Source organism: Dioscorea cayenensis, chromosome 7 (genome assembly GCF_009730915.1).
Source record: "Dioscorea cayenensis subsp. rotundata cultivar TDr96_F1 chromosome 7, TDr96_F1_v2_PseudoChromosome.rev07_lg8_w22 25.fasta, whole genome shotgun sequence".
NCBI lineage: Eukaryota > Viridiplantae > Streptophyta > Magnoliopsida > Dioscoreales > Dioscoreaceae > Dioscorea > Dioscorea cayenensis.
This window is the reverse complement of record NC_052477.1, coordinates 28,918,104-28,939,600: the sequence shown is the minus strand read 5'-3', so window position 1 is coordinate 28,939,600 and position 21,497 is coordinate 28,918,104. Positions and strand designations below refer to the sequence as shown.

General features: G+C 34.7%; 3 protein-coding genes and 1 long non-coding RNA gene across 12 annotated transcripts; all 4 read left to right on the top strand.

Moving 5' to 3' along the window:
* The first annotated feature begins 139 nt into the window (after nucleotides 1-139).
* Nucleotides 140-5,563, top strand: LOC120265596. 5 transcript variants are annotated; one of them, XR_005537694.1, is made up of 5 exons: nucleotides 140-324; nucleotides 1,945-2,080; nucleotides 2,163-2,332; nucleotides 2,436-2,534; nucleotides 4,237-5,563. It is a non-coding gene; the product is annotated as an uncharacterized LOC120265596 (long non-coding RNA). The 5 variants fall into 5 exon arrangements; XR_005537693.1 differs by having other exon boundaries at nucleotides 1,945-2,332; nucleotides 4,237-4,384; nucleotides 5,223-5,563; XR_005537692.1 differs by having other exon boundaries at nucleotides 1,945-2,332; nucleotides 4,241-5,563.
* Nucleotides 5,564-7,538: 1,975 nt separating this feature from the next.
* Nucleotides 7,539-14,103, top strand: LOC120265595 (putative potassium transporter 8). 5 transcript variants are annotated; one of them, XM_039273543.1, is made up of 12 exons: nucleotides 7,539-7,665; nucleotides 7,752-7,822; nucleotides 8,083-8,142; nucleotides 9,487-9,585; nucleotides 9,699-9,933; nucleotides 10,022-10,267; nucleotides 10,364-10,417; nucleotides 11,686-11,946; nucleotides 12,236-12,288; nucleotides 12,396-12,519; nucleotides 12,604-12,858; nucleotides 12,961-14,103. In XM_039273543.1, the coding sequence occupies exons 4-12, from the start codon at nucleotides 9,547-9,549 to the stop codon at nucleotides 13,941-13,943; spliced, it is 2,250 nt and encodes a 749-aa protein (XP_039129477.1). In that variant the 5' UTR covers nucleotides 7,539-7,665; nucleotides 7,752-7,822; nucleotides 8,083-8,142; nucleotides 9,487-9,546; the 3' UTR covers nucleotides 13,944-14,103. The 5 variants fall into 5 exon arrangements, with proteins under 5 accessions (XP_039129477.1, XP_039129472.1, XP_039129476.1 ...); XM_039273538.1 differs by lacking the exon at nucleotides 8,083-8,142 and having other exon boundaries at nucleotides 12,961-13,943; XM_039273542.1 differs by lacking the exons at nucleotides 7,539-7,665; nucleotides 7,752-7,822; nucleotides 8,083-8,142 and adding an exon at nucleotides 8,157-8,280 and having other exon boundaries at nucleotides 12,961-13,943.
* Nucleotides 14,104-15,767: 1,664 nt separating this feature from the next.
* LOC120265769 (EPIDERMAL PATTERNING FACTOR-like protein 5) lies at nucleotides 15,768-17,402 on the top strand. Its single transcript, XM_039273732.1, has 3 exons — nucleotides 15,768-16,063; nucleotides 16,155-16,189; nucleotides 17,050-17,402. Exons 1-3 carry the CDS (start codon nucleotides 15,943-15,945, stop codon nucleotides 17,266-17,268), a joined length of 375 nt encoding a protein of 124 aa, XP_039129666.1. The 5' UTR covers nucleotides 15,768-15,942; the 3' UTR covers nucleotides 17,269-17,402.
* Nucleotides 17,403-19,101: 1,699 nt separating this feature from the next.
* LOC120265708 lies at nucleotides 19,102-21,468 on the top strand. The gene is made up of 7 exons (XM_039273658.1): nucleotides 19,102-19,251; nucleotides 19,372-19,500; nucleotides 20,528-20,615; nucleotides 20,712-20,798; nucleotides 20,908-20,952; nucleotides 21,045-21,109; nucleotides 21,192-21,468. The coding sequence occupies exons 1-7, from the start codon at nucleotides 19,175-19,177 to the stop codon at nucleotides 21,217-21,219; spliced, it is 519 nt and encodes a 172-aa protein (XP_039129592.1). The 5' UTR covers nucleotides 19,102-19,174; the 3' UTR covers nucleotides 21,220-21,468.
* Nucleotides 21,469-21,497: the final 29 nt, after the last annotated feature.

The window sequence follows — 21,497 nt, the reverse complement described above, 5'->3', positions numbered from 1 at the left end:
TAAAATTAGAGGAGATATTTAAGAAAAAAGCCTAGCAATAATTAAAAAGAAGAAGAAGATAATTTATTACTTAATTAACAAAAAAATACGAGGTTAATTTTGTAATTTACCCGCCACCATCCCAAATCAATGAATGAATTCGCGGATTTAGGGCTCATCGCTATAGTTCTTTGTGCCCTTTCTCAATTGCCGTAGCGATGGCGCCCCAATTCGTTCTCCTCAAGCTAGCTATGGAGGGATGAACAACAAACAGCGCTAGGACAAGCTCCGAGTCCCCTTCCTTCTCTGGAGCCTGGAGGAATTGCTAGGCTTCATCGCTCAGAGGTGATTTTCCTTTTTTTTTTTAAAAAAAAATTGTTTTTTTTTTTCATTTTGATGCTTCAAATGTCTTGAATTGGATATGGTTTCATGAATGTTGTTCTACATTGGAAGAAGGAACTTGATTCATGATTTTAAAATTGAACAGGAACAGCTTGAATTGCCATGATTACATGAAAGTATTGGAAGTAGAAATGTAAATGCTATTGCTAAGAGCTGAGTTTTCAATTTGGCAATTAGAGAGCAACATGCCTTTTTCTTTTGTGAAGGAAAAATCCTTTTTTTAAATAAAAAGCTTGTGGAATGTGGAGATATGCTTCATATAAACATGTTGTTAAAATGTTCTTTGATATTTGAACTGTGAGTTTGGAAGAACTCAAACATGCTTCTTTGGAAAGAGTAAGCATATTTTGAAGCTCGGTAGTTCTAGAATGATGATTTAATCGATTATTTTCATTCTGTTCTTCCAATAATTGAAATCCTTGTGAACTTGTCTTGGCTTAATCAGGGTGACGATAATTCTACATATCTAGAATAAGAGGTTTGAAAGCCAATTTTCAAGAACGGGGTCAATTTTATATTATTCATGAGTATAGGTGTTAGAGGATTGCTGCAAATTCCTTATGGAAGGCTTGGGTGTAGAATATTATGTGTTATAGGCTGTTCTTGTTTCTACCTTGGTGTTGTATTTGTTTCCTTTTATCTTTCGTTTGCTAATTTCTTCTTGTTCCATCCAGTATGTTTATCTTATTTTTACTTGTTCTAGGATTTTCTGAGCATGTATTGTGAACTAAATGAGTATTTCATAGCCCCATTGAAGTTTAAACGAGTTAACATTTTTGGGGTGCCCCTCTGATCAACTCTATTTTCAATTTTTAGGAAACATGGGGTTAGAAAATGGGAAAACAAGGTTTGGGTCATCATGCATCCACATATGGGTGACTAAGTTCACTGCAGCGCAAAGAGTGGCTGTCCATGCTTCATATCCCGAAAGTATTTATGATAAAGTCTATGAAGTCAGTTTTGGATCCATGCTTCATATCTCGAAAGTATTTCTAATAAAGTCCCATGTGCTAGGTATTTTAGATAGGTGCAATTTTATGAAGAGGACAACAACAGTTAGATGGGAGGAATTGAAAGTTACCACAAATGACATTGCATGCATCTTGTGAATACCATCTGTAGGACATAGAATCGTATTTAGCTTTTCTTGTCAAGTGAGCCCTGATCTTGTAAACCGTTACAATGTATCATCCGATGGAATTGATTTGAAGATTATGGTCAGAGATACTGAATGTGAGATTGATGGTGGGATATGGTTTATAAGAAGCTTCATTCTTGTGCTCGTTGTTTTTCCAGTCCCCTCCACTGGTCTATAAACCTTACTTCTCATTTCTTAAATCTTGTGGAAGATACTGTCTGTGTGCCATACTATAATTGGGCATCCTCAACATTGGACTTCCTATTGGAAGCAATAAAGAAAAATAAAAATCACTTCTATGCAAGAGTATATGAGTGGATGTGTACTTTTCTTAACAGCATGTTTATAATTTATAATTAGGATAATTTCTTTTCTTTTATGTTGATTATATACATTCTTTGCCTTAAGTGATACTTGTGTTATAGGATTGGTTCTATGGGCATGCTAGTAATCCTGTCATAAACAAAGAGCAAAGCCACCCTACACAAGCTCTTATGACTTGGTGCCAGAATAAAAATCAGGGCATGGAACTAGCATAGATCAAGCGGCAGCTTTTAAAATGTGAATATGAGTTTATGCCATTTCAGATCTGGTGTTGATAAGATTTTTTGTTGGCTATTCATAATAAATTTTGGTAATCAAGGAATCAAGGAATTTTCATGGCCTTTGGATCTCAACCAATTCTGGCTTTCATTGGAGACTACAAAACCATAAGGCAATGGTATTGTAGAAACTATTGAAAGATGTGAAGAGCGTTAAGAAGAATGCATTTGGAGAACACCTAAGACACCTCCTGCAGATCCTTCCTCTGATGTACAAGGAAATTTGCGTGCTATATATATATATATATATATATATTCTGTTAATGGTATTTTTTTTCTTGGTGATAATGCTCATGTTTCTGTCTCTTGTTAAGGAATTGGCATTTGGAGTTGACAAGATGGATGAGAAGCGCACTTCATATGTAAATGAGATGCAACTGAAGTCGGACTCCTTGCCTTTTTTAAGTGTTCAGGTAGTGCAAAGTTTATATTATACGCTGATGGCATACATTATATTGAGAGCCCAATTTCTTAGTTTTATTACAGGTTTTTGTTAGAAGTTGAGTAAGCTTTGTTTAATTTAGTATAAATCAGAGAATTAGTTTTTTTACTTATGAAGTTTACTTAATAAAGTAGTGACTAGTTAGTACTTCAAATTACTTTACTATTAAGAGTATTAAATAGCAATATCTTGTCTTGACAACAAAAAGGAGATTGGAGATTGAGATTTCTTAGTTGGCAAGTGACTTAGCTAATTTGCTCATGTCCACAGCCTTTGATTGTGAACCACCTATAACACATTATAAATAGGCAAGAGGACTTCATCATTTTTGCTAACAAAAAATTTTAAGTGAGTTGAGTGAAGTCTAGTAACTTTGGCTGATGATAAGATGAAAAAAATTAACAAACTTTAATAAGGTTGAGAATTGTTTTGAGAGTGTTTAATATAATTGTGTTTTATTTTTTTTTTAATAAAAAATATTTTTGAACTGCACTAACATCTAAGTATCATAGCCAAGTTTTGATTCTGAGACCTATGGGTTATGAGCCCATCATGCTTCCACTGCACATCTAGTATCATGCCCTGGTGGCAGACAGGTGAAGATGTTGGTGCAGCTCAAAAATATTTTTGGCTCAAAATAAATAACATACAGTTCTATCAAAACACTCTCAAAACAACTCTTAAACTCGTTAGAATTTGTTAATTTTTTTTTCACTTTGTATAACTTGTCAAAGTTACTAAACTTCACTCAACTCTCTTACAATTTTTTGTTAGCAAAAGTAACAAACTCCTCTTCCCCTCTTATAATTCGTTATAGACGGTTTACAATTAGAAGCGATGGATATTAGCAATTGGCTAACATGCCAACTTAAAACACCCCCAAACTCCTACGTTGTCGTTGTCAAGCCAAGATATTGCTGTTAAATGCTCTTAATAGCAAATTAATCTAATGCTGTGACTTATACTTGTAGTCTATTACTATATATGTTGCAGTCCATTAGTGTAGTTTTATGGCATCTGCTGGAATGCTATTACTGTAGATGGTTACTGAGAGTTACTTAATATCAGAAAGCTTCTGAACTTTGAAAATTTCACAGACAAGGCTTGGAGCTTTAGAGGATAAAGATTATAAAGGTATAGAGACATCATTGTTCAATCCAATAGCATAAAATTCACTCAAAAGGGGTTTAAAGAGCAAATAAAATCAAATAATATTCAAAGAAATAGAGCCAAATTAAATGACAGCCCACTCACTTTTGAGTTTTGAGGTTCTCCAATCTTTTTTCAATTTCTTCTACAAGTCTCTCATTAATTTCTTAGCCTTCCCCTTCTTCCATCCTCGTGCATCCTCTTTACTCGTATAATCTTGATCCTCTAAACCCCTCAATCTTTATCTATGAAAATCTCAACTTTGAAGCTTTATGAGATGAAGTAACTCTTTTCAATGTACAAGAACCCTCTATAGTAATAGAACTATAGCACTAGCCATAAAACTACTGTAATGGGCTGCTTTATATACAGTAATGGGCTGCAAACATGAGGCACTACATCTAAAGTGCCTGCTGATCACTACTCTTTATTAAATAATAATTTTCATGAGTAAGATAACTAATTGTCTGATTTATGATATGTCAGAAGAAGTATACTCAACTTCTAATGGTTTTCTATACAAGGTAGGAACTCATTAGGATGAGAAATGCTGAAATTCCTACATGCTACAATCAGGTGTATGGAATCACTGAAAGCATTACAATTTGGATTTCATCCAAAATTTCACAGATGAAAAGAATGATATCTGCAGAGGAAGTGCACATCAATCAGGTATGGCATGTTTAATGCTTTGTTACCCTTCATCAGTGCTGACAAGAAAACAGAGTTTTTGATTTGGATGCATAATTCATTTCAAGTTTAAATTAGGATTAGCATGGGGGAAAAAATATCAAACAGCAAACAATCATTAGTGAATGAGTAGTCTATTGATGAGTTTGATGAGACCATGACTTAACACCACTCAAAAAGAAAACAAATAAATGTGTACCAATCAAAGCAATTTGTTCTAAAAGCATTGTCACCTCCTCCACTCAATTGTCAATGCTACTCTTTTTTTTTTTTCTGCTCTTATCTTGTCACTTTTTTATTCTTAAAAGATGATTGGAAGTATACCAAATATGAAACGTAGAAGTAGAATCAATCTTATTTCTTTGACTCATTTTGGTCCAAATTGGCCCCATGATGAGAACATCAGAGCTAGTATACTATTAAGCATACACACCAGTCCCAGATATGGCCTTTCCTCACTTCTATTCATAATCTTTTTTGATAGCTACTCAACCAATATACTGTACTATATATGATTTGTAGACTCACAACTCCACTAAGTAATTTGAACTTTGAAGAATCTAGAAGAAGAACTAGAAACCAGCAACAAAACGCTAAGGAGAAAATTAGAAGAAGAATAGGGGGGAATATTCATAGTTTCTTGGTTTGTGTGGTTTTTTTACTTTTTTTTCCTTGGTTCTTGCAACATTATCCAATGATATTCAATATGATCCATTTTATTTATTTATTATTTGTTGACAAATGCCATAAGTGTTGTTAAAAACATCTACACACGAGCCCAATGACCATTTGGTCTATTGGCATCGGATCCCTCGTGTAGGTTGTTTGCCTCGAGTGCCGAGCATGGCTTCTCGAGTTCGATCCCCATCTCGCACAAGGTGAGGCATGGTTCGGTGGTGAGTGTTGCTCTCTCATGTGTTCGTCCCTGAGTTCCGGCACTTGTCGCCTTTCTCAAACAAAAAAAAAACATCTACACGAGTCGAGAATTGATTGTTTAGCCTATGTGATTTTACACAACAACACATAATTTGAATTGTCAGTCCATACTCACAATTGGAGATTTGGTAGTAAAGGATTTGTTATTACTACCGCTGGGCTTGAATTTTTCACACCAACACCTACTGTTGGTATGAATATTTGACAATATGATATATTTTATTCCGACGTATTTCTCAAAGTGAGTTTGTAAGTTGTAACTAATCAGAGCATTAATTACATTGTCTAATATAAACATTCTTTTCCTTGTAAGGAACATTACTTTGTTTTTAATTAAGAAATCAACAGAGACATTGATTTTTCCCAAAAGATATGACCTCCACCAGGTAATGTTTATCATGAAGCTGTGAAAAGGGAGTGCATGCACTGCTTTTTTCTTTTGTCCTTTTTTTTTTTTTTAATTGTGTCTTATTTTAATATTTCAAGAAAAATGTGGTTGCATGGTTGAAAACTAGTTGTTTTCCTCTTTATCTTTTTTCCAGTCTTTTCAACCAAACGGCATTAAAAACAAGTTAAAAATCAAACAAAAATGTCATTGTGTTGGTGAAAACCTATTGCTTTTTCTTTTCTTTTTGCCAGTTTTTTAGACAAAGAACAGTTCAAATCAAGTGAATAATGAATTCATAAATTGAGCGTAATTTTAAACTATCTTGTCGTGGCACCTGCCATTTTTGACACGTCAAGTTAATATAATACAATATAACATAACACATGTCTTAATGAGTTTGGGTTTGGATTATATGTGTCAATTTTCTCAGTTCATAATCAGGTTAACCAGTCTAAGTTGTTTCCTTGTTTAGTCATGGTGCCGGAATGTAAGTCAACTTCTATGTATATATATATATATATATATATATATTTAAAAAAATAAAGCAATTTAAAATATATTAAAAAAAGTGAGTATAAATAGAAATAGGAGAGTTAGGATCAAAATTTAGAATATGTAGCGTAAAAAGAGTAGGAGTTATGTAAAACCAGTTATCATATTTGAGTGATTTTGGATGAAAATATGCTGTAAAGCTTTCAAAAGATAATTAAAAAAAAATCATTAGCATCAAAGACTTTAATCGGATTCATGATTGAAGGAGAGCTCCTACCGACAAACAACTGAAAGAAATGTCCAAAATATTGGGATCATGTTTTATAATTGATCAATTTAAATTATATTTTTTTAACACGGTTAACTTAATATTTACACTTTTTATCATTTAAAAAAATTGATCTTTAAACTCCTTTTCATCTTGTGATAGCATGTTATTTCAACTTTATCGTTATTTAACTTTACTTGCGAGGTAGTAAGTTACCACTAATATATTTTTTTATTCTCTTCATCTAATAAATCAAAATTTCCTCAAAAAATTATAAATATTATTTTAATAAAAATGCACCAAATCTGCTCTTATTAATCGGATCTTAATAAAAAACACCTAAATAAAAAAATTAATAATCTATCTCAAATTTCTCTAATTTTATTAAATAATTATTATAAATTTCACTCATTTATTTTTTAAAATTAAAATAATAACTTTCGGTCACCGTGATTGATGATGGTGTGGGGAACATTCGCTCCGACACATTCAGATATGGCGGTGAGCATTACCAATTAAAAATATAACCAAGGACTTAATCGTAAAAATAAAATAAAATTTTAAATTATTTTAATTTTTTTCCCGCCTACGACTTGATTCTCACGAATCAAAAAGATATTTGTCTCCCACTTCGTTCATCTCCATTTTTCTCCTTCTTTTGAATCCAATCCATCCGAATAAAACCCTAAAATTCAGCTTCTAAGATCTCGGATTGATAGCGAAATTGGAGGAGCAGTGGAAGCGCAGCGGCTATGAAAGGAATGGAGGAGTTGGATCTCTGAGATTGGAGTGATGGTGAGCTTTTAATGGTTTTATGAATGGCTGCCGTGCAGTGGATTTGTTGATTGTTTTTTTTTTTCCTTGAATTTCGCCTTTTTTTACGCTTTTTTGGAAGCTGGTGGGTTGAAAGAGATAGAAATGGAGGTAGGTGAAAGGAGTTGTGACTCGTGAGGGAGAGAATAAAGAGGGGGGTGGGGGAGTTGAAGAGATGGGAAGGGGAGAGGATTTGGGGGGGTTTCTACAGTGGGAGTGGTGGGGGAGGGGTGTTTGGCGTGAAAGGATGTGGCTTGAGTAGCGGTCCTTTTCCTCGGCGTGGATTTGTAATCAGGAGTCCCCACATGCTCTCGTGGCCCACTGCTATGCAAAACCACATGGTTCTCTTTTTTTTTTCTTGGCCGGGTAGAAGGAAATGGTTTTCTTTTTCTGGTTTTATGATTTCAAATCTTGAAAAAAGTTGATTTTTTTGGTTGCCTTTCGTTCTTTAGGGATGGAGCTGTAGCTGTAGCTGGAGCTGATCTGATTGGAGGATGGAATGTGTTTTCTTGCTTGTGATGCGGTGAATCTTGTTTGTTGTTTTGTGTTCATTTATGTGACTGCTTTACTTGATTGAAAATAGAGGAAAATAAAACGCAAAAAATGTGAAGGATCTAAGAAGATAAAGTAGTAAACGTTTTTTTTTTATAGTGCATTCTCTTTTACTTGCTTTTTTTATTCTTCCTCTTTCTTTTTTATTGTAACCAAAATCTTTAACAGTGATTTGAAGGTTTCTTTTTGTTTCATTCGCCATTATTGATGGATTGGTCTTGATTCTTGAAGGGATTTTGAAGGGTCAGTGCTAAGTTAAATAGATAAGCGAAGAGATTTCTCTGCTCAGAGGTGAGCTCTGAAATCTTGATTGTGTTTTTGTCATTAGTTATGTCGGGGATTTGATTGCTTCTAGTGCATCTACTAAGAGATTTGGAAGTGTATCTTGTCTAACAGCTCAGTTGAAGTTGTATCAAGTTTGCATTTGTGGTTTTGTCTTCTACCAACTTATATTCTCTGATTGTTGTTTATCTGTTTGTGTTGGTATCAGCTATGAAATTCTTGATTTGAATGCTTCTCTGATTGTGATTGTATCTGATTGTGCTGGATTGGTTGAAAAGTGTATGAATTATTATTCTATTATCATTGTTGTGATCTAAGACATAGGTTTGTTGCAATTTTTATTTTAGGTGAATTGGTATATCTTGTTCGTTATTTTCTCTATTCCTCTAGCGACATATGCTTCAGGTTTCCTGTCTTGTTCTACTGTGGTTGTTTTTTTTTTTCATTTTTTTTTTATGTTAAACCAACGCAATGATTCATCCATGCAATTAGGATCTCTGAGTGGATTTGGAAATCATTGTTTTACAGCTTAGTCAATTTATTCATTCTATTTTCTGATCATGTTATCTATTTTCAGTCATGCATGTGCTATTAAATGCCATTTCTTTTTCTTTTTGCATTCGGTGGATTGTCAAATGCCATTTTCGATTTCTATCATGATTTCACAATAAATGTGAATGAATAACCTTAGCAAATTTTTCTTGAGCTTCTTTATAGAATTTCAATTAAATATCTTGGTAATGATTCATATTTTCAGTTTCACATTGAATATGTTACTGACCAGTAGGCTTCTTCCTTTTAGTAGTGCGGTAGTGCAGGTGTTTGAGTTTGATTTTTCTTCTATCTCACCATGTCACGAGGACTCACAACTCCCTGTTGGCTCTCCATTGTTTTACGAACTATTTTCTAGTCTCATTCGCTGTTGTCCTTTAACTAACTTTACCACCTTCATTTAAAATGGTCCATGCAACTGTTGGGCAAGTTGGTACCACCTCCTCTGCAAAGTTAGGTTATGCAGATTTGAGCTCCACATGGGCTTGCCCTACCGTTTTAGACCATTGGAGTTATTAGGCAAAACATGGGTTCTAATGCATCTAACTGCAAAGGAACATGGGTAGATTGACTGCATTTAAAATTCACTATGATGTGTGCTCTGGAAATAAATCCGTCTGCTGTGGCTTGATTAGATGAACTGTGGTGACTGCTTGTCTCACTCATAGGTATAGGATAGGAAAAGAACGCGTCAGTGGCAAGGATCCTTTATTTGATTCCATGTGATTGATATTTCTGGGTTCCTTCTCTTCTGTTATCTTTGCACTGTGCATCTCTTGAGAGAGTTCAGTTGTTTTGCAGATTTGCAAATAGAAATAGAGGAGAATGAGTAGCAACTGAAGATTGGCTTCCTTGCTGACAATGGATCCTGAGCTAGCGATGACTTCAAGTTCGTCAAAGGTTTGCTATTTACATCTTCAAAATGGCTGCTTTCTGATTGCATGGCTTGATTTTAGTGTCCATGTTCAAACATCCTGAGTCTCATAAATTATTTTATGCTTGATTGGTTTCAGAAAGATTCTTGGAAGACTGTTTTGCTTTTGGCATATCAGAGCCTGGGGGTTGTGTATGGAGACTTGAGTATCTCCCCTCTGTATGTTTTCAAGAGCACATTTGCTGAAGATATCACTCACTCTGAAACAAATGAAGAAATTTTTGGTGTTCTCTCATTTGTCTTTTGGACTCTCACACTCATCCCTCTGTTCAAATACGTCTTCATAGTTCTTAGAGCTGATGACAATGGCGAGGGTAGGATTTATGTCTACTAAAATTTCTTCCAAGAATAAGCTTAGGCTTCAAAGCTTGTAACTGATGATATTCTTTTCATGAACTGCAGGTGGCACTTTTGCCCTTTACTCTTTAATTTGTAGGCATGCTAACGTCAGCCTCCTGCCAAATAAACAGGTGGTTGATGAAGAACTCTCTACTTACATACTGGAATGCCCTACAGAAACAAAGAATGGTTCGAGGGTCAAAACTTGGCTCGAGAAGCACAAGAACTTACATACAGCATTGCTAGCAGTGGTTATGCTTGGCACTTGCATGGTAATTGGTGATGGTGTTCTTACACCAGCCATATCAGGTAACTTTCCTCTAAAATTCTCCAACCTTTTTTTGATAATTCCTCATGGCTGGCAAATAAAACAATGTTCTCCTTGTATTTGTATCTTTTGTGCAGTTTTCTCTGCAGTTTCGGGACTTGAGTTATCGATGTCCAAAGATCACCGTGAATGTAAGCACTCCTGCCTTAACTCTGCCTCTATCCATCTCTGTTTGTTAGTCTCTTAAAGGCTATCCAACTTGGCATCTGGCCAAACTTGCCACTCATATAATTTTCTACCATTAAATTTTGTTCCTTACTACGAACTGCATAGAAAGTTCTGATCAGTGGGCTGTGTCTCAGGCCAAACAGTCTTTGAATAAACAAATAGGCGTGGTAAGAAAAACCTGCCCCACAATCAGGGTCAGCTTGTCTGGCCCATCTAAACTACTAGCCAAAATGACAGAAGATAAAACAGCTTAATATTTGCAACAAATGCTTTTAAATTCTTGTCTGTTTTCTTTCATATGATTGTTACTTCCGACTTCTGAAGGTGGGTGTGGAGGACGGGCTGATAAGTAAACTTTCAACTGTACATGGGACTTCACATTTGTTTAATGTCAGGAAATATTAAGTTACTAATTTTTCCTGGTGTGCTTTTATACAGAATTTGTTATCTATACTCCCAAAAAGTTGTCATTCTTGTTTATGCTTACTCAAGATATTTGAAGTAACAATCCATTGCACATTTCTTTAATGATAGATCAGTGATGAAAGGAGTTGAAACTTTTCAATTTTTTCTCTCCGTCATTGTCATATTTTTCAAGGAAATTGACTCACAGGTCCTTTGGTATTTTGAATAATAAATGCCATTGACTTTGCTAATTTCTTCTTAATCCTTTGTTTTTTGAAACATTTCGTTATAGTCCCTCTTTAAACCTTATTCCTATTACACTTTCCTCTTTATTTTCTTCTCTATTGAGAAATATCAGAAAACTCACTGACCAGTGAGCCCATGCTCAACTGAAGTTCAGCTTGTCAACAAGCAAGCCTGAGCCCACCCACCAGTGGAATTTGCTTGAGACGGGAGAAAAGGAATGGGGAAAGAAGGGATACATGTGATTAAAAAAAAAAAAACTAAATAGATGTTATTTTGGATTTGAAAGTAATTTTTTTAAAATTATAGGGTAGAGAAGGATGTTCTGTGCAGGTGGAACTTTGGCAGGGCAGGACAGGACGTTGAAGTCCTCAACACAAATTTGTAGCTGTAAAACTGAAATGGCTTATCTTTTCTTCTTTTGAGCAAGAAAGCATGCCATGATTATTTTACTGCTAATTAATGTATATTATCACTGATCCAGATATGACTTCTGGAGATGTTGGATCCTTGTGTTTCTCTTAGCATATGCTTTTGCGCCTTCTGTTGCATGACATTGTTTTTTCTGCTTGTTAATGTGCAGATGCTGTTGTTCCAATCACCTGCTTTATATTAGTATGCTTGTTTGCACTACAACATTATGGCACTCATCGAGTTGGATTCTTGTTCGCACCGGTTGTTCTTGCTTGGCTGCTATGCCTTAGTGCACTTGGCTTATACAACATTGTTCATTGGAATCCACGTGTTTATGAAGCACTTTCTCCATATTACATGTTTAAGTTTTTGAAGAAGACCAAGAAGAACGGCTGGATGTCCTTGGGAGGAATTCTGCTGTGCATAACAGGTGATTTTATATTTTTATCATATTGCTGCTTTGCATATGCTGACTACTTTATATTTTATTAGAAATTACCATAAATATTTGTAGGTCTGTTCTAAGTTAGAAATCCTAAAGTTGGTTGCAAACATTACAGGTCAATGGGCTGCAGACTGTCTTCATAGAATTTTCTGATTAGCTTCAGACTAGATCTGAAAGCCTTTAAATATCTCATGCAGAATAAAGTAAAATTACAACTTATATTTAATCCGATGGCAGTTAAGATCTGAATGTTTTACAATGACTTAAATTGCAGGCTCAGAGGCAATGTTTGCAGATCTTGGTCATTTCTCATACACTGCCATACAGGTTCTTCCTTTCTTCTGTTACTGCCAATCTAAAAAAAAAAAAAAAAATTAGTGTTGTAAATGTATTATTTCCTTATTATGACCACTTATTTTTTACTCCAATTGTAGATTGCTTTCACCTCACTAGTATATCCAGCACTAATTTTAGCATACATGGGCCAAGCTGCCTACTTGTCCAAACATCACAAGATCTATTCAACATACCAGATTGGCTTTTACGTCTCAGTTCCAGGTATGCTTAGTTATTTATCCGTGCTGAGTTCAAACAATCAACCCTTGTGTTCATGTTACTGATTTTAGCTTAACACGCCTACAGAGAGTGTCCGATGGCCAGTGCTTGTAATAGCCATACTAGCATCAGTGGTCGGAAGCCAAGCTATTATCAGCGGCACATTCTCAATCATAAACCAAAGCCTATCTCTCGGTTGCTTTCCAAGAGTCAAAGTAATTCACACCTCTGATAAAATCCACGGCCAAATCTACATCCCTGAGATCAACTGGATGCTCATGGTCCTCTGCATTGCCGTCGCGGTCGGCTTCCGCGACACAAAACACATGGGCAATGCTTCAGGTGCTCAAATCTATCTCACATCAAACACAAAAAAAATTCAATCTCTTATACCATGTTATCTTTTACTTTTAAGTTTTTAACACATAGCATAACATCATGCAGGTCTAGCAGTGATCAGTGTGATGCTAGTAACAACATGCTTAACATCTCTAGTAATGATCCTCTGCTGGCACAAACCACCATTACTAGCATTATCATTCCTCCTTTTCTTCGGCTCATTCGAAGCACTATATTTCTCAGCATCTCTAATAAAATTCAGAGAAGGTGCATGGCTACCAATCCTTCTCGCTCTAATCCTTATGACAGTAATGTTCGTCTGGCACTACGCAACCATCAAGAAACACGAATTCGATCTCCACAACAAAGTATCACTGGACTGGCTTCTAGCACTCGGTGAGAGTCTCGGCATTGCTCGAGTCCCCGGCATTGGTCTCGTTTACACCGATCTCATCTCCGGCGTGCCAGCCAACTTCTCTCGCTTTGTCACCAACCTCCCAGCATTCCACCGCATCCTCGTCTTCGTCTGCATCAAATCCGTGCCAGTCCCATTCGTCCCACCGGCCGAGCGTTATCTACTCGGCCGTGTCGGCCCGCCTAGTCACCGGTCATACCGTTGCATTGTTCGTTACGGGTACCGTGACGTGCACCAAGATGTGGACTCATTTGAATCCGAATTGCTAGCTAGTTTAACCGAGTTCATCAGACTTGATGCAGAGCTGGGGACTCACAGGTCTAGTGGTTCCAGTGAGTGCTTGCTCACAGTGGTTGGAAGGCACACTATTGATAATATAAATGATATTATTGAGCCAGTTGGAGTTAGAGAAGGGAAGCGAGTTCGGTTTGCTGCTTTGGAGGATGAGCGTGCACGAGATGAGCTTGAAGAGTTGAACGTGGCACGTGAGTCAGGAACAGCGTTTATATTGGGTCACTCGCACGTGCGTGCAAAGCCAGAGTCATCAGTGATGAAGAAGTTGGCGATAGATGTTGGGTATAATTTTTTGAAGAGGAATTGTAGAGGCGCTGATGTGGTGTTGCGAGTGCCTCCGGCGTCGTTGTTGGAGGTTGGAATGGTGTATGTTTTGTGATCATAATAATAATAATAATAATGTTTTGATGTGATTTGATGTGATGTGGGGTTGGTGTTGTGTGTATGTATGAGTATGTGTGTGTGTGTGTGTGGGCCTTGTGGATGGGTGGTTTGTAACTTTTGTTTATGAATAGTGGTGGAAAAAGGCTGAGTAATTATGATGGGGAGTCAGTCAGGGAGCATTGACGATTAGACTAGTCAGAGGGAAAGAGGAAAGGGTATCTCTGGAGATGTGTGCAATTGAATCAATGTTGAAATAGCTAAAAGTTTTTAATTTTTTTTTTTTTTTGGAGAAGTGTAGATGGTATTAATTAAGATACGAGAGAAATAAAAAGGTTTTGCATTTATTAAAAAAATATATTTTTTTTTTGTATTTTAATTATATATTAAGAGGGAGCAAAAGTTAGATTTTTGGGGATGAGAGTTTAAATTTTTTACTCGCTAGCTATTGAGAATTGTTTTTTTTTTTCCATATTTATTAAAAAAATAATAATAAAAAAATTGATTGTTTAAATGCATTTAATTTTAATTATTTGTGAATCATATATTTAGTTGTTACTTTAGAAAAGATGAGCGCATGATGACTTAACCATAGCCTATTAATTTTGATGTTTCAAGAACTGTTTTTACTTTCATTTTTAAGTTTTTTTGTGCAATAGAGTATGAGAGATAGGCATGAAATGTAAATATTTTGACAGTTTGTGTGTGAATTAATATTGTGTGAAATGGCTTACAGTTCTCACAATTTTTTTCTTCATCAGTGAGTTTAGTTTCCATAAAAGAATTTCAAACAACCAAATTACAGCCACATTTAATTTAGAAATTTTTAAGAAATACACATTTGCATTATTTACAGTAACACATACACAATTTTATACTTTTTTTTCTGGGTAGAAGGCCAAGGCCACTGGATTAAATTTGAAGAGGCAAAGTGAAGCAATAATGATGATGTGAGCCAAAGCTGCAGAAGAGGTCCACCAAACTTTGAGCCTGAATTGTATTCATTGTAAGAATTCCAAAAGAGGGAGAGCTGGAAGGCTGGTGAAGTGGAGCCAGTTCACTCAATTATGGTCCAAGCCCTATCAGATATGTCAGCTGTTCATATACATGTCTCATTAATACTCTAAAACTCTATAGATTTCTATTATACATTGCATAATTAACATTAATAAAAAAACTTAACAAAGAATGTGGTACTCCAAGATGAGAATTGAAAGTTAAAAGTTCAAACAATAGCAACCAAACAATACCTTTAGGACCACTTCTTCAATTCACTTATCAGTCCCTTCCCAATAAGGAATGCTAGCAAAGCATGCATAATTAATGCACATCTTTGAATGTGATGGATTTGGACTTTGGAGTCATTTTCATTGTTATTTTTGTGTGTTAATGATAAAAGAGAAAGAGTAAACCTTAAAACCAATTCATGCATGGATGCATGCATGCATGCATGCAGAGCACTCACAAGTGAAAAAAAGGCTGCAGAAAAGCAGTGAAAACAGAAGTGGTAGCTATCTTTGTTTCTATATTCACTCATCTTTTCTCTCACTCTCACACTAGCTTTGATCTTTAATACATTGAGATACTATGCATGCAGAGATGGCAGATGAGAGAATATGTAAGGCCTGCAGAAACAGCATACTAGTATTGATCCAAACTGAACTTTTTCAAATAAAAAAATAACCATGAATTCAACAGTAAACACAAAGCAGTCAAATATCCATTGAATTCCATTAGCAATAGTGAGACAAAGACACAGATAAAAGGACAGGACCAGTCCAAGTGTTTTCCACTTTTCTCCCTTTAGAGAGTAATTAAAAGGCAGTAAATGACACTGTTTGTCTTCTCCAGTGGGTGGTGTCTATGATCTGTGCACACTTGTCTAACATCTTGGCTGTTGTTGGACTAGATTGAGAAGTAGAAGAAGGAGAAGAAGAAGATGGCTTGAGATCTAAGTCCTATCACTTGCTCTACATTTCTCCTGCTTTTCCTCTTTCATGTGGATGGAGTTGAGAAGTGAAAGCAGGAAACAAGCTTCACTTCATCAAAAGATTGCTCTAATTATTTTCTGCATTTCTCTTTTCTTCATTTCTGTTTCTGCTCTTCTAGTTCAAACTGGTGAGTAGTAGTAATTAAATTCAATCACTGTATTTACTTATTTCTTTCTTTATGATGTTTCATATGTTGATACATATACATTGTTTTGCAGATATTTCAAGATTGAGAACTGGTTCACAAATTCAGGTGCTCTCTTATCTTTTCTGTGTTTATTCTTCTCTTTGATTCATTGTTTGAATTTGCAGTTTATTAGTTTCTAAAACATACTTAGTTTGATTTAGATTATTATAATTTCAATTGCAAAGTGTTTGGTCAAGTGGTTCAGAGTCCACAGTGAAGATAGTGAAGGTATTCACATGCTTGTCATGTCATCACAGAGAATTGATGGTTATTTAAAGTTACTATTTAAAGTGAAAATTCAAGATATGGATGCACAAAACAACCATGCCCACTAGTTTGTAGGATTTTTGAAAGATAATAAATTAGTAATGTTATATTTTGACAGCTATCAACTTCACAAGAACAATAGTATTATCCATTTAAATTTTAACAAAACACATTTACTAAACTTCTTCCTTGCTTACAGAAAAAAATAGCATATTTGGGGGAAAATTGAAATGTATGAGTATCATTACTAATATTGATTATTTTAATGCTGATTAAGTTTAACCTTGGTTAATTATGAAATTAGCATATTAATTCCTTTCATATAAGAATCAAGCATTCTTGTTTTTGCCCTTTTACAATCTTATATATGCCATTGTTATCACTATGAAACATGCCTTAGTTTATATATACTTAAATATAATTTAATATTAGAATTGGCCTCATTTCCTTTATTTTTTTAGACTTGTAGTTATAATTTTTATAACAAAAATAATAAATAATATAAGGATATTATGTTTTAAAATAAATAAAATTGATATTCTATAACATAATAACCCAAGTTTCATCTCTAAAAACCAATTAAAGCTCATATGGGCCATTTAAATGGGCTTTGGGCCGATAGAGAAACTTATATTGTACGGGCTTCTTTATTAATGCAGAGATGGAGTAATGAAGTGGGTTTGGGCCGAAGAAGGCTTGGTGGGCCGGGCTCACACCCGCCACGTTGCGCAGCTAAGTGCGGCAGCTGTGCCCCTTGCCTCGCCGTGCACGTGACCGTGCCGCCGGGCACGCCCACCCCCGCCGAGTACTACCCGGAAGCCTGGCGTTGCAAGTGCGGCAACCGTTACTACATGCCTTGGCTTAACCATTCCAATTAATAACCTTATTATTATTATTATTATTATTATTTTATTTTCTTCAATTTTAGTTTTTTTTATTTAAATGTTTATTATTATTGTTATTAATTAAATATGTTGGTATTTGGAATGGTCTTGTATTGTAAATAATGATGTTGTACACATGAGATAATCATTTTTGGTGTTGGTGTTGTGTGCTTTTTATTTCTGGATTGTTATTATTATATATATATATATATATATATATATTTTTACAAAGTGACAAGGGCTATTAAAGGGATAGCCTGACATGGTAATATATTAATTACAGTAGTTTCATAATTTGGTGGAGTTTTATTATGTGATATGGGGTAATATACGGATAATGAAAGGTTATCACGTACATTTAAGATAATATATTAAAGATCACAAATTTATAATAATGGTATATTTATAGTATCTATGCAGGGATTTAACTTTCTATTCCTCGCATGCTATTTGGATGACTTATCACTAAACTATTCAATGATTGTCTATTAAGGGTGGAATCGATTGATTCGAGCCCAGCAACAAACTACTCGAGCTGAAGCTCGGTTAAAAACTCGTTGCTCGATATTTTGTTTGAATTCGATTGAGTTTTATTTTTGTAACTCGAGCTTGACTCAATACATAAATCGAGCTACTTGAGTGTGTTCGATTAAGCTCGTAAAAGCTAAAAAACTCAGTTTATTCATAAATATTGTTATACTTGAGCTCAAGTTCAAACACAATTATATATATAAAACAAACTAATAAATAGTATATATACACAAAAATATAATTACTTGATTAAGTTCGTAACTGAGCTTAAGTATTAAGCTGTTCGAACTCGGCTCACTTGACTATTCGAGTTCGAGCTCGACTCAATCATAAATGAGTCAAGTTTGAGCTTTTCTTGAAACAAACTCGAGTAGCTCACAATATATCATTTACATCCCATCGTTAATATCAGGAAATTTTTTAGAAACCTTTTTTATTTTTAATTTAAATTTTTGAGAAATTTCAATGAAGTTGTTGTAATTTATTTTTTTATTAAGGACAAACGTCAAATCACTGGCAGCGTGGTACGTTACAGTCACATGACCGACGTCAACTAGTGATGTTTTACACGTGGCGTGTTTTTATTTGATGAAGCGTTTTGTTCCCGCCTTAAAACAACCGGTATTTGAAATCTGCGCGGTTAATTGTTTTTGGGTGGTGAAAATTTAATTACTTTTACACCCCTATAAAATCTTTAATTATTTCTGTGTAGCTTTGTAAATTATTATAATTTTTATTTAAGATTCTTAACTATCATTAACCAACAAAGTGACAAAAAAAAAAGTTATTCTCAAAAGCATAAATTAAGCGTACAAACCAACTTTTATAGCCGTATAACGAAATTTTTTAAAAAATTCAACTGAAAAATGGAAATTGATCATTATAAATTACATAATTATAAAAAATTTACTTATATATATATCTATATAAATAAATTCAATTAAAAATAAACCAAAAAACTAAACAAGTTACAAGCCTATCTCAACCCCCTTCATCCATCTAGGATGAGAGAGAAAACCAATAAAAAGATCGATAAAAAAAATTATTCATTTATTTATTTATACAAATTTCAAATTAACTTTTAATCCTAAAGCATAATCATATAAACTACTATTGATCATCAAAAAGGTACACTAGCAATTTCCAACTTTTACTGGGGTATAAGAGCATTATTTATTTATGTATTTATTTATTTTTAGTAATTCTCGTTTCTTTTGGCGCTTCTTTTTAGGCTAATGAGTTTCATATAATGGAAAAGCATTTTAACTGGAAAAAAAAGGCTTTTTTTTTTTTCGATTTTTTTCTTTTTGGGAAGGCTTTTGAGCTCTTCTTTTCATTTGGGGAGCAGAGATCGATCAGGAGATCGTCAATGGCGAATGGTCTGAGAGCTCGGAAGAGGGTTCGAGCTCCTTGTCGAGCTCCAGATGGAAGCGCCTATCAAAAATGGTATTTTTCTTCATCTTTTCCTTGCAATCACTAAATTTAAACCCTAATTTCTTTCTTCAATCTCCTTTTATCTTTTCATGGTTTAGCTTGTAAAGTTTGGATCTTTTTGAGTTTTGGCAGTGAGCGATGTGGTGTTTCAGTTCCGATTGTTCTCCTGGACATGCATGATTGCGGGCAAAAGAGAGCCAAACGTGATTCTTCAAGTTTGGGCATTTCTCTTCAGCCGAGATCTCCTTTCCGCTTCTTCATGTAATATATTTTGCATTGATTCTTCTTAATGAACAAATGAATTAGTTATTTGAGTTCTTTCCATTGACATTGGGATTGGTACAGAATAGATCATGTTTTTTTGTCTATTGATTCATTATTATCTTTATATTTGGTTTGTTTTTATTGTGGTATAGAAGACTCATCTTTGGAAATTTTTTATGTTCTACAAGCTTTGTTCTTGTTGCTTTACCTAAATTATAATCACTTGACCATTGTGGGAAGTATCACATTGTTGGTCTGCTATTAATGTTTTGGCACAAACTTGAATTGGTATCATTTTTAATGCTGAGATAATGCTTAAGGTTGGGTAGGTTTTGTATTGCTTTGTTGCTTGGCAATAAAATCGATGTACTGACATGCCCTGTTCCGATCCTAGGAGAATGTTTGTCATTAAAGCTTAAGGTTCTAGTTTGATTTGGGTTTGTCACTTGCAAATAAGCATATGTACAAATTGCTGCACTTTTAGTAGAATGTTTATTATAAAATTTGATGTGGGGCAAGTTTTGTATCGGTTTGTCTCTTGCCAATAAACTGTTGTATCAATTGCTGGAATGTTTACAAGCATTGATTTCATGGCCATGGTATCTGAATGTTCATGTGAATCTCTTTTAGAAAAAGTTGCAATAAGATTGATGTGCTTTTTGAATGCTTTTTAACTTCCTTACTTCTTGAAGAGGTAACAGTATTCATATGAGATTGAATCCATTGGTGGAGTTGGGAAATTGCATCACTGCATTGCAGTAGTCTTCATTTGGTTTTTTTAATCAAACTAATTGAATTTTGACTTTCCATGAACCTGGTCTCTTCCAAACTCTGTGTGGTCCTCTTGTCGAAAAGCAGCCATCATTTAATATTTCACGGAAAAATTTGGTGGAAATCGTCTTTGTTTTTCTATACAATGCAACCACTTTTTTTCTTTAAAAATTTCAACATAATGTAAATGTTTTTTTTTTTAATTTATAACTTATCGTATGTCCTGCTATGTCATCCTTGTCTGGTTGTGCAGGGAGAGCTTTGAGAAAACATTCAAGACCATAAATGTATTAAAGATTGAACAAGAAGGATTCAATCAGTGGATTAATATGTCACAAGAGGTAATGCTTGCTTGTTTAACTGAATTTTGTCTGTATGAAAGCTACCACCAAACATGTTAGCTAACTTTTGACCTTGATTTGTTTCATTTATTAAAGGAGAGGAGTCCTTATATTATCAAAGCTGAGGAGATAAATTCAATTTATCACAAAATGTTGCTAAAAGAGGGGCGTGTCATATCAAAGGTAAGCAATGTTTTGCTTGGTAAAATAAACAATTTAGATGTGCACAAATGTTATCTGAAATGCGAATGACAAATCTAGATCACATTAATACATGTTGTATTTCTTTTAGGCTGATGATGAAGCTGATTCAGCAACGGTGGGGAAGTTTGATCCGGTTTGTAAACTATTAATCCTTCTGTTCTTCTAATCAAAATTAACACTCACATTTCGTGGTTTTGATTATTTCCGGTTTTTTGTAAAACACAGCGATTTAGAGACTCACTGAATTACGATGACCTCGATGAATTCAAGAGCTTTGAAAGTGATGATTGGTCTCGCCCGACCCTTTTCTCTTACAATGTCTCTGCATACTCTGATTGCCGCGCCTCTAACTCCCGTATTTTGCTATTGCAGGTACATTGGGGATTCATGGTCTTCTTGATCAATGGAGACAAAGATCAGAATCAGGGCAAGTCATTTGGCTATATATTGTGAATAGAGATTCAAGTTCTAAATCAAAAGTTTTTGGTTTTCTGTTTTCCTCTTTTATCTGCTTCATGTCCAATGTTACAATACAATGAACATATTATGAAATGAATCCCAGTTTTTGTTGAATGAAGTGAACACTCAGTGTATGCTCAAAAGTTCACTTCAAAATGATCATGTATATATATATAGAATTTACATCTAATATGAGCGTCTAGTTGATGGATCACGCTG